Source organism: Vanacampus margaritifer, chromosome 12 (assembly GCF_051991255.1).
Source record: "Vanacampus margaritifer isolate UIUO_Vmar chromosome 12, RoL_Vmar_1.0, whole genome shotgun sequence".
Classification (NCBI taxonomy): Eukaryota; Metazoa; Chordata; class Actinopteri; order Syngnathiformes; family Syngnathidae; genus Vanacampus; species Vanacampus margaritifer.
This window is the reverse complement of record NC_135443.1, coordinates 221,107-233,249: the sequence shown is the minus strand read 5'-3', so window position 1 is coordinate 233,249 and position 12,143 is coordinate 221,107. Positions and strand designations below refer to the sequence as shown.

Here is a 12,143-nt window from a genome sequence, read left to right as displayed (position 1 = left end):
TTTAAAAGCATTCAGGTTACTTTTGGCTTTGTCAGATTGGTGGGCGGGGGGGGGGGGGGGGGGGGGGGGGTCGTCACTGTCAGTATACTCTGTATATATGGCAGTGTAAATTGCCCCTTGTGGGATAAATAAAGTGGTCTGAATCGGAATCTGAAACAAAAGTATTTCCATCTACATATTTATTGCTTATTATTGGTTAAAGAGCAAATCTATTCAAAATGGTTTTGTAATTGGATCGCCAAGACGAACAATTACGTGCACAAATAAATCAAATATGAAAATAATTCTCAAATGCAGTACAACACACTCATTCCCTACACGCAGCAAACCAGGAGGCAACTGCTCGGCTTGAGGACTTTGCATTTGATAAATAAATAAACAAACTCACTCTTAATAAAGAAGGTTGTTGTTGTCTTTGTTTAAAGGTGTTAAAATACGAAATACACGTCGTAAAATTCTAAACAAAAGCAGTCAATTTTTTTCATCTAAAAATAATATATATATTGTATAGATTTTTGACTGATCGTTTTCCAAATGTTTTAGAAAGAAAGCTTACAACGTCTCGACGAACTCGTCACGGTTACGTCACGGTTACGTCACGCGTCGGACGCGGAAGTAGGAGTCACCGTGGAGACGGCGGACAAGAACGTCAACTCTGCCGCTTGCCAGGCGGATACCGAAACAGAACCGCCGCCAGCATAGCTGCTTCTGAGTTCTGACCCGGACCCGCCACGGCTGCCCCCCTCCCTCGCCTCGCCCCGCCCCCTCCGTCCCACCCGCCGCCCGAGCCGAGCCGAGGTGAGTCCGACGACTGACTGCCCCGATCGAACCCAAGTCGGACCTTCCTTCTTTACTTGACTTCCGCTTCGGTACTCTTTGGAAAGTTCCAGTTGAATTTGGACTCGTCGAAGTTGAACACGTGCTCATCGAAGCGAATTTGGACCTGTTGTGGTACAAAAAGAACGTGCTTGAGTTGAAGTTGGACATGTTCTGGTTGATGTTGATGTGGGCCAGGTCCAGTTGAATGTATCATGTTGTAGTACAGTTTGGACCCGTTCTGGTTGTAGTCTGAGTGTACTACATTCACCGGGAATTTGGACCACTTGCAGTGAATGGAACTTGTTCTACTGCAAGTCGGACATGCTGTGGTGGCGTTTGGCGCCGTTCCAGTTGATTGTAGTTACAATCGGACCCAGTTTGAATGAATTCAACACATTGTAGTGATGTCGTCATTGAAATTGGACGCGTTCCAGTCGAATGACTCTTGTGGGGCAAACGAGCGGTTCCGTGTGGCCAAAGTTCACACATGGAAGCTTCCACGTGAAAGGAGTTGCTGATGTTGGTCTGTGCGGAAAAGTGTTGGATTGGTTCTTTTGTTTGCTCTTGTGCATTATTGATCATGTTTGTAAATCGGACGCGTCGAGCCTTCTTCTGTCACTGGCTGCACTTGAAGTAAACGGGCCGCCCGTCGTCTTGTTATCGCAAGTGGACTCAATTTGTGCTTCAGAACCACCTGAAATCAACTGGAAGCACTCGGACGATGACGCCAAAAGCCAAAGTTGTGGAATTCCTGACAGGCTTCTCCACCGTCTCGGATGCGGAACCGATATGGTCCGGGCCTGGAAGCCGCGTGGGAGCGGTCTCGAAGCGGGCGGGAGCTGACCTGGAAAGCGTGCGGATCCAGAACAACCTTTTTGACGCCTCACTTTGCAGCACCTGGTGGCACGATGGAGAAGTTGAGCGAATGACGAACGACCTCGGCAGTGACCTCGGCAGTGACCTCGGCAGTGACCTCGGCAGTGACCCCATCCCTTCTGAAATGTGAGTGCTACGAGCTAGCGTGAAAGATGATGAAAATAGATGATTATCCATCCTTCCATTTTGTGTAGCTCTTGTCGTCATCAGGGCGTCGGGTGTGCCGGAGCCCTTTCCAGTTGAATTTGGGCCAGCGTGAGGTACACCCTGGACTGGTCACCAGTCAATCACGGGGCACGCATAGGCAAGCGACCACTCGCGACAACTAGGGGACAAATTTGTGTTGAACCAAACTAACGTGGACGTTTTTGGAATGTGTGAGGAACCATGGGGGGGATTGGGGGGGTCACCAGCACAACTTGCGAACGGCCCGCGGGAAGGCAGGAGACCTGATCCCGACCCTGAACGTTGGGAGCGCTTGTTCAACGTGCTGGAAAATGGCAATCGAATCGAATTGAAGTGAAACGTGTGAATTCCGACAGCCCTTGAATGCCTCTCAAGTAACTGGCGCTGGCTGCCCTTCAGTGATTGGTTGAGGAGACGGCCCCGCCTTGTTACGTGCAGGAAGTGAGCACAGTGACATGATGGCTGGGGGCGTGGCCGTGCATGTGCAGGTGTGTTCATCTTCCAGGAGCGCTCGGAAATTAGCCTCCGCCCCCCCACGCCGGCCGCCGAGCTGCCTCGCGCCATCTGTCAGCGCCGCTCTTCAGCCACCGCGCCATTGGCTGGCAGGCGGCCCAGAGGAAAAGAGGCGGGGTCAGGCTGATTGATAAAAGAGGAAGAGGCGGAGCCCACTGAGCACACAACAAGTGAGAGACGAGGATGAGCCTGCGCGTTGCCACGGCAACGCAGAGGACATGACAGCAGAGGACACGCAGGTAAGCTAACATCCACACTTGTGGCAACGTCACCATTAGCTCGTGTGCGTGTGCGTGTGCGTGTGAGTGTGTGCATGAATGTGTGTGAGTTTGTGTGAGTGTGTATGTGCATGAAAGTGTGTGTGTTTGTGTACGTGTGTGAGAACATTTGAGAGAGGGAATCCTATTAGCCTTCTATTTGTGCACTAAGCCTCTTCTTATCTCTGTGTGTGTGTGTACTTGTACATACTACATTGTGAGGACCAAAATACGTCTTTAACCAACGGATTGAGGACATTTTTGTGAAGTGTGGACATTTTGGCCGGTCCTCACAACTCAAAACCTCTTTTTGAGGATCAAGACTTGGTTTTAGAGTTTAAGTTTGAATTGGTTGAGGAATGGGGGCAGGCAATCATTTTGGACGGTTGGGGTTAGGGGGCGGGGCTAAGAAATGCATTATGTCTATGGTTGTCCTCACAATTAAATAAGTACAAGTGTGTGAGCGAAGTAAGTTCAGAGTTCAAAGGCACGTTCACTTGCAGTCAGTAAGTTTGGATATTACTGCCATTGATGTTTCTTTAAATTAGTAACATCAATCAAATGCATTTTGTGTGTGTGTGCGAGTTGAAGGCTTCGTTTAGTGTGTAAGTTTGTCTGAGTCATGAATGAGTGACGGACAAGGAAGGCTTGCGGCGCTTGTGAGTGGAGCGTCAGCTGTTTGAACTTTGATTGACAGGCGGCGGGTGGGCGGGGCTTCAGTAACGGCTTTTGGAAGATAGCAATAACGTCTGCTGACTTGAGTGACGACTTTGCGTCTTTCCCTGGTCAACGTATCCGTCCCTCTTCAGACCGGCGTGGCCAACCCGGTGCACGGCGGGAAGCTTTGATTCGATTTGCTAATCAATAACGCGTGTTCCGGAGCAGGCGTCAGGCCCGAGGAGAAGTGATGTGTCATGTCGCCATGTCGTCCGTTGCTATCTAATGAGAACATTTCTTCTTCTTCTGCAGCTTGACAAAATGACAGCAGAACCTTGGCGGTGCTCCAGTGCCTCCTCAGACCCTCATCCAGGCCTTTGGCATTTCATTGTGGACCATTAGGTCCAGGGACATCAGCAAAAGAGCTCGGGGGCGGGGGGCGGGGGCGGGGGCGGATCTTTGGGGTTGGCAAAATGTCCCAGTCGGGAAAAGTGCTGCACTTGTACGTTGAGGTGCGTTCTGCGGGGGAGGAGGAAGGAAGGGTTCCCGCCATGGGAGATGATGGAAGGGGTCACCTGATCCTTCAGTGCCCGGATGTTCTCCCTCACTCGCAACGGAGCTCGGTCCTCTCCAGCCCCAACCCGAGTCCGGACCTTTCCCCGCGCAGCCAGTGGCGAATGCACGGCGGGCGGCCCGGCTCGCCTCCTCCAGCTCGTCCTCCAGGCGCTCGGTCAGTCCTCAGGGCCAGCACTCGGACTGCCTGGGTTCCTCGCCGTACTTCCACCAGGACCGCATGCTACCCAACGCCATTGAGGACTTGCTTCAGGTCCTCACAGGCGCAACCGCCAATCAAGGGCACCAGTACTCGGCTCCAGCGCTGCCGTCGGACGGGTCCCCCGATCCGCGGCGCAGGGTCAGCAATGCGTCTCCGGCATTTGGCCGCAGGACTGCACCTTCGACACCCACCTGCCTCCGCCAGTCCTGCGATGTCCAAGGGTCAGGCGAGGGTCAGGAGAGGAAGACGTCCGTGGTGACCTTCGGCTATATTGAGAAATCAAATGTTCGTATGATGGGTGGCCGCCGTCCTTCCGTGCGGCAAAATGGGCCCGGTAGGGATGAGCAGTTTGTGCCCGGCCACCCGAGGAAGCGCCTGAGCGACCCTTTCGGATCTCGCAGTCAGGTCAGACAGGCTGAACCCTGCCCCGTGCACCATCGCCCTTCGGCCAATCACGGCTCTCCGTTCCTGCACAGGGATGTGGTAGCTCGAGATGCCACCTGCCGAGCCTTGGAAGAGTTTGGATCTCCAGAATTGAGGCGTCGCTATGCGGGTCGCAGCAATGAGAACTTCAACCCGACTCTGCCGCCACACCGCGGGTCGCCCACCTGCCGTTCGTGGGCGGGGTCACCCGTCCTGCCCCACAGCACCCTCACGCTGCCATCCAACGCGCAGCTCCGAGACCTGGATAGGGAAGTCTGTCAGAACTCGGCCAACGGCTTGCCGAGAAGCCCCGCGTCCGACCAGCTGAGCGCCCACACTGGCTTCTTGTCCCACAAAGCGGCTCGGACGCCGGGACGTCATTCTCATAGCGTGCACCCGATCCAGCGGTCACCCTGGCTGGGGGATCGTAGTTCCGGACTTTCCAGCAGCTTTCAACCGCTTTTGCCCACCGGACGGCCCGCAGACATCCAGCTCGATGTCCCAAGCAGCAGAGCGGCTAATGGTGCCAGAAGCTCCTCCCCGTTTTCCACTGCCGACATTTTTTGGGGACGAGAAAGTCCTTCTCCAATGCCTTCCCCAACCGAGTCTTTGAGGTCACTCAGTCCAAGTATCGGAGAGTCATTGCTACCCAGAACCCAACAATACTGCGGGCTTGGTGAGGACCTTTCCTTGGAGCCGCCGCAGGAGAACAAAGCCAACCCAATATCCAAACTTCAACTCCAAGCGGAAAGTGTCTCACCTGTCTTGACCAGGAAAGGACTCTGCTCACCTGCGACTTGTCATTCGCCTGCCTTAGCCCCGAGCCGGGAGCAGAGTTCGAACGCCAGTCGGCACCTGCCCCAAGTGCACCGTCACCACCGGCCCGCTGGAGACCGCAGACCTTCATGCTCGGAGGCCGGGCGGCGCCATCGCTCACACGCTCCCCAAGCCTCCAGTAGACTCCGCCTCTCCTGCCAAACGGCTGCGGCTTCACCCTCCTCGCAGCCGCAGCTCGCAAGGAGCAGTCCAGTCCAAGACCAAGACAGGCTGCAAGTCCGTAAGGACAAGTCCAGACGTTGTGGATCAAGAGGCAAAGAAGAGAGTTCGAGGGCGCAGGCAGAAGACGAGGCAGAAGACGAGGCAGGAGACGAGGCAGGACAGGATCCTTGCAGACCGCTTGGACGTTCGCCCGCAACCCGGCAAGACGATTTCAACAAGGTTGGCGGGACATCCCGTCGGAGCTCCAGCGGGTTGGCGGGAAGCTCGGGAGAAGGAAGCGTGTCTCCTGAAAGCTGCAGCCAGTCCAGCTGCGATATGGGCTCCGGGATCCAGGTCGGGGTTTGCTCACCTTTGACCTCAGTGCTAGCTAACAAAGCTAACGTCTGCCGTGCTGAGCTCGCTTTTTCGTGCTCTCATTGTAGCAAAACAAAACCCAAAAAATCCCGCAATGCTAATTTTAGCTTTGAGCTAACGCCTGCTTGACTCTTTTTAATAGCCAAAGTTTAACAGCGAACCTTTGTTGACCTTTTTCATCCTGCAGTCAGGCGGAAGTTCAGCCGTGAGTCCGTCTTCCAGGTCACAGAAAATCGCACAAGCCAAGTGGAACTTCCTGTTTGGAGCTCAGAGTCAGGAAGGCTGCCGCAATAAAGGTGAAGAAGAAGAAGTCGCATGTTGACACAGGCTTGCGCAAGCCGACACATTTGCATATCATTTGCATACCACAGTGTGGCGCTGCTGCTGCTCGTTGAAGTCATTCATGAATATTCATTAGTCGGCAGGATGTTGTTGTGGTTGCTCATTTGAGTCGAAGCTTTGAAGCCAATTAGCTCAAGCTCAGCAGCGCTATCGCTAGCGTCTCACGTCCTTTAACGCCGACAACTGCTAACGGAGGTCAAGCGCGCCACATGATGTCACCAAACGTGTGGAATTAAACACGCAGCAGGTGTCTCATGCCACATTTCACATGTGCCGCTTGTGCTCTTGATTTCAGGCGTCCCCCCGCCCGGCGCGCCCTCGCCCAGCCCCGCGTCAGCCAAGCCGGACGATCAGAGGCGGGCTGGGAGGGCCGTCCGGGGTCAAAGGTCATCTCCTCACCAGCAGGCGCGCCAGATCGAGGTGGAGCTGCTCCCCTCCGGCCACGGAGGCTCCGCCCCCAAGACGGCCGTGGTCCGGCGCAGCGTCAAATACTCTGAGACGGATCTGGACGGCGCACCGTTGCGCTGCTACCGAGAAACGGATCTGGATGAGGTGACGCCACGTCGATAACCTTGTGATCGCTTCATTGATTAGGATCATTGACTTTGCTCTATGCTTTGGATTCTTACATTTGAAGCAGGCAAACGGCCACACGGCACTTGCACGGCACTTGTGCGGCACTTGTACGGCATTTGCGCAGCCGGGCCAAGTGACCTTAAGTGACCTTAAGTGACCTTAAGTGACCTTAAGTGACCTCTGGATTTATTCAGTCAGCGAGCACCAAAGAAAGCAAAGTGTGATGTTTGGAGGTCATCGTTGGCATGCGCGCAGCCTTCCATCCATGGCGGCTTCTTTTGTCCACTTGGCTGAAATATTGATCATTAAAACTAGTATTGATGCTGATAAAAGTGATATTGATGACTTATTGTCTGTATTGTGGAAGCCAGATATTGATCAGTTTTGCTGTTTTTTGTTGAGGAATGTCTCAAGGTGACGCATCCGTTGTAATGACGACGTCCACCTTGACACAGGTGATGCGGGCGGAGGCAGCCGATGAGGATCCTGGCGACGCTTCGTGGACGACGGCGATGACGGCGGCGATGACGGCGGCGGCGCAGGAGGACGGCACGGAGACGCCGGCCAGCGTACAGAAGCAGAAGGCCGCCCCCCAGCATGACGCTGATCTCGGTGTATTGCTGAAGGGGTGAGAGGTCACGTTTGGAACCGCGTCCGTCCGATGAATGAAAGCGTTTGTCACGAGCGCGCGCTCGTCACGCATCTTCAACAAGGAGGTGACATTTTGTCGCTTGTGTGGCGCGACACCTTCCGACCTCCCACAACAATGATTTTGCGTTTCAGGATCTACTTTTTCTTCTACATTTGCTGTCTTCTTGTCACGTGTCGATTTTTTGCGCACCATTGGACGGGTCTGTCCTTGGCCACCCCTGAGCGATGGCTCACTTTTGATGCGTTCTTTGAATCGAGCAAAGGCGTGACCTTGTGCAAGCCGCTCGTCTTTTGTGAAATGTGAAAGCATCCCAAAGCGCGGCTGCCGCGAGTGTGCCGTCACGCGAGTTCCCGGTCGGAACGTCCCGCCACATCGCAACATATCAAATGAGAGCTGCGTGAAAAAAAGTGGCGGCGGGACATGCCGAGGGACGACCGTCGTCTACTTTGTAGTCTTTCCGCTCCAGCGGGATTTTTATGGCATCTTTTTGAGAATGGAGTTAAATGAAGAAAAAAAAAAACATGTTTTAGTGAGCGTTTTTGTGGATTTACAAAAAGCATTTGACGCCGTAGATCATGGAATATTATTGCATAAATTGTTTAAATATGGTATACGATGTGTCACACATCAAAGGCTTGCCAGTCAGTAAAAAAATAGAAAACAATATGTTGAATTCAATAGTAGGCAATTGAAACGCAGTTCCGTAACTTGTGGGGTGCCCCAGGGATCAATTGTGGGGCCAGTTCTTTTTCTTCTTCACCATTCCGAAATTGTTCAAATGTATTTTGTTTGCAGATGCAGCACTTTATTTATTTGTTTATTTTTATTTGTTTGAGTTGATGAGGAGCAGATCAAACACGTTTGACTTCTTTCTGTCCCCTTTCATTTATTTTATTTTACTTTGAATTTGAATATTGCTTCATATTGTCTTTTTTCTTTGACAAATGAAATCAATAAATGATTGATTGAATGTGAAAATCAGAATGAAATGCTAATTGGATATTTGGAGCCAGCCACGAGCCGTCCAATGCTGACCACGTCTTTGTGTTCAGGACGTCGGAGGTGAAAGTTCCCGCGGCGGCGGGCGCCGCCGTCCCCCGCCAGCCCTGCGACAGCCACCTGGATTCTTTCAGTCGCCATTTTGAAAGCATCATGGAGGGCCACCGGGCCAAAGGGACCTCCTACAGCAGCCTGGACAGCGTGGACCTTCTCACCGCGGGATCCACGTCCGTCTTCACCTTTGACCTGCCCACACTCACCCCTGAAATCCAGGTAGGGTTTCCTTTGTTATGGACTGCGACTTTGCGACTTTGCGACTTTGCGACTTTGTGACTTTGCGACTTTGTGACTTTGTGACTTTGTGACTTGACACTCGTCCTTTCTTTTCTTTTCTATGATTGTTGCTTCTTTCTGCTCGTTGTGCTTGCTTGACATCGTTTGGGACTTTTGTTTCTTCGTCTCTGTTGTTTGTTACCTTTTTGGACTTGACGAGTTTGAACTGTTGGTTCTCTGGCAACTGTTGTGGCTGAGACTCCGCCTCTTTATGATGCCTGCAGCCATTGGCTCTTTGTGAGCAATTTTTGTTTGCGAGTGCCGGCGAAGAGCGTTTGTGACCGTGCTTTGTGCGCGCAGAGTCAAATTTGCCAGAGCGCCAAGAACATCATCCAGCTGAGTTTCGCGCCTTTGACCCGCTCGGAAACGTCCTTGCGAGGAGGCTCCGAGGACGACTGTTCTGCTGCGGTCCGGACCGGATCAGAGAAGGAGCCGGAGCGGCGCTCCATCCTCAAAGACGGCTTCCACAAAGCCAGCTCGGCGCCGTCGCTCCACAGCGCCGCTGCCAGGTGAGTGATTGGGCACCTGCGTGCTAGCTCGTGTTAGCGCCGGCAGTTCGGAGGGCAGCAAACACCTCACGACGTTCCAAAAAACAAACTCACAAATATGGAAGGCGTGTGTGAGTATGCTACACAGCGCAAATGCATTGTGGGTAGTGACAAATGTAGGGCTGCAGGAAAGGATCATTTTAATAATCAATTCAACCATTTTTTCACTGGATTTTGACTGATTTTGCAAGGCCCACACAATATTGTGTTCTATTGCTATAAAAACATGGACAGCTACCAAAAGAAAGATTAGAGAGTCTTCTTTCATCAGGAAAACTTACATTTCTATCTGTTTTGCAACAATTACCATTAGAATATAGCTAGATTTCATCATTATTCACAAATCAAAACACTGAGGGAAAGAGCTTTTTTGCAACATGGCCCTGGTTGATCTCTTATACTCTGCTGCCACCTGCTGGCCGTTCTTGTAATAACTACTATTTCTTTAAGCTTTTTCTTCAGTTCAGAGGCAGCGTCAAAGCCTTCTGTATGCTCTAGCAACCCCCCCCCCCCCCCCCACCCCCATAAAAACAGATAAATACGTTTTTGGGAGCCAATGAGTTCAATCTGTTGATTATTTCTTTCAATTAATCAATGAATCAGATTAAAGAAAAACATGAATTAACACCCCTTCATTATTTCAAATTGACGTTTTGTCAGAAAATGGGCCAAAATCTTCCAATGGAATTTCTTGTCATTGTCAGCAGTCCACAGAAAAACAAAACACGTCCAAGAGATAGAAAAAAAAAAGTCCAACAAGGGCTCTTGCGGTTGATGATTTTGATCATCAATCAATCGGTTGTATCAGCAGGTGGTGAATTGTTCCGCCTGCAGTCAAATGTGGAAGCAGGTGCGATCGCACCTCAAAAGGTTGATGAGCGCTTCATCGAGAATGAAGACTGACTTGACGTAGCGCGTTGAAAAGTCCTGTGATGGTACGACCACGATAAAAAAAAAAAAGTAGCACCACGCTAACAACAATCAACACTAACTTCTAACTTTCAACTTTGGTGACTCTTATGATGATTATTTCAAGTTCACTTCAAAAATGAATGTCTTTCCAAGAATGCTGCAGTAACACCGCTCAACCACCTGGTGGCGCCAGATATCAAACCTGTTGCTGTGTGTGTGTGTTTGCTTATCGGGAACAATGAGAAGCACCACAGCAGCAGCACTTGCTCCTTTCATTCATCTTTTTTTATTTTCAAGCCTAATCCTGCTGATGATTTGTGTAGACCGACATCCGTTTGCGGATCCCGCTCCAACTTGGAATTCCAGGCCCAGCGGGCCACGCCCCCTGCAGGCAGATCAATTTGAGGAGGAAAAGTCCCACTTGGAAAAGAAGAAGCAGACGTGACGGACGGAGACTTGATGTCAACTTCCTGCATGCCGCCAATGCACAAAGAAGCAGCAGCGGCGGGACGGACCGACGGGGGAGGAAAGTCGACTCCTCCCACAGTGGCATCGACGGCACGACATCCGCCTGGCGGCCACCAGACGAACCAGTGGCCGGCGGCGGCGGCAGAACTGCAAAAGTCGAAGGAACGAAAAAAGGCAAAAGCAGGACGAAGACGAAGGACTTGAAGAAGCAGCTGTGCTGATGTGGGCGGTCGCCATGGATACGGATGACGTCACAGGCCGGATGTGCCAGCGGGCACGGCGGCCATGTTGACATGGCACACTACCTGCTGTGCTGGGGGGGCGGGACACTGGACGACGCCCACCTCCATGCCCCGCCCGCTGTCTACAGGTCAGACCGCATTGGACCTTTTGCAATTTCAATGTCACGTTTTTTTTTTTTTTACAAAATATTTTTGTATTATTTTATATTTTTTTGGAATGCAAGATAAGGAGTTTGAGTATCATGCTGCATTTGAGGAGCGTGGGAAGTCTGACTTTTCCCAACTTCATACCGGGAACGCCCCCTTTCAACTCGTACATCCGACTTCACGGACCGCCTTCAATCTGACTGCGTGAACCAGAACAACAAATCGATCGCAATCAGCCATCTTTGTTGTTTACGTTTGGCCCGACAATCCGAGTTCCCAGCTTCCTGGAATGCAACACGAGTTGAGGTGGGAGGAGCCGTGTTAAGTTGCCATTTTGCTGAGCGGCGGACTCATGATGACGCCAACATGGCGGCGGGCGAGCGCACGCACGCACGCACGCATTTCCTGTGTGTGCGCGTCGTACCGACAAAAGTCAACTTCCTGCTTGACGTCCTCCTTTGTGCAAACATTTGAGGCGTCGACCTCTTCCTTCCCTAAGTCACGCCGGCCAATGCGAAGACAGGACACATCCGCCTTCATCATCGCATTCTCACCCTCGTTCTCGTCCTTTGTCAACGTGTGACCTTGACACTGCGTTGCCACGGCAACTGGATGTGCAACACACTCTCGGTAAAGAAAGTTTGAATCGAAATTGTTGTTTGTTATTTTCAGGGAGCGCGCGGCGAACCGCCCCCCCGAGCTGCTGTACCCGCAGGCGGACGTGGCGGAGCGATTGGCGCGCGGCGACGCGCCGGCCAACGGCGCCAAGGCCGACCCGCAGGCCGCCAAACGCCTCGCCAAGCGCCTCCATCAGCTGCAAGGCTTCCGCAAGTCTGACGTGTCGCCGCACCTCAGCAAGAAGTCAGTCCGCGTTTGTGCGTGCGTGCGTGCGTGCGTGCGTGCGTGCGTGCGTGCGTGCGTGCAGCCATCTAACGCGGGTGTTTGTCTTCACAGCAACGAGTTCAGTCAGATGGTGGCGGAAGAATATCTCGGCAACTTTGACTTTGGCGGCCTCACCATCGACCGAGCGCTCAGGTTGGCAAATTGTGTTTTTCCAATCTGACG

The 12,143-nt window shown here is 52.3% G+C and overlaps 1 protein-coding gene across 3 annotated transcripts in view; it reads left to right on the top strand.

Annotated features, from left to right (window-relative positions):
* Positions 1–592: 592 nt before the first annotated feature.
* The window catches only part of psda (pleckstrin and Sec7 domain containing a), a 19,123-nt gene continuing 7,572 nt past the window's right edge, over positions 593–12,143 (top strand). Inside the window, exons 1-11 of one of the 3 annotated variants that reach the window (XM_077582303.1) lie at positions 593–798; positions 1,578–1,821; positions 1,890–2,633; positions 3,621–5,838; positions 6,047–6,155; positions 6,497–6,753; positions 7,233–7,405; positions 8,482–8,701; positions 9,062–9,270; positions 11,751–11,939; positions 12,033–12,113. In XM_077582303.1, the coding sequence (XP_077438429.1) occupies positions 4,102–5,838; positions 6,047–6,155; positions 6,497–6,753; positions 7,233–7,405; positions 8,482–8,701; positions 9,062–9,270; positions 11,751–11,939; positions 12,033–12,113 (2,975 nt within the window). In that variant the 5' untranslated portion in view covers positions 593–798; positions 1,578–1,821; positions 1,890–2,633; positions 3,621–4,101. Of the gene's footprint in view, positions 799–1,507; positions 1,822–1,889; positions 2,634–3,620; positions 5,839–6,046; positions 6,156–6,496; positions 6,754–7,232; positions 7,406–8,481; positions 8,702–9,061; positions 9,271–11,750; positions 12,114–12,143 lie in introns of all 3 variants that reach the window. The other 2 variants (XM_077582301.1, XM_077582302.1) reach the window with 2 other exon arrangements.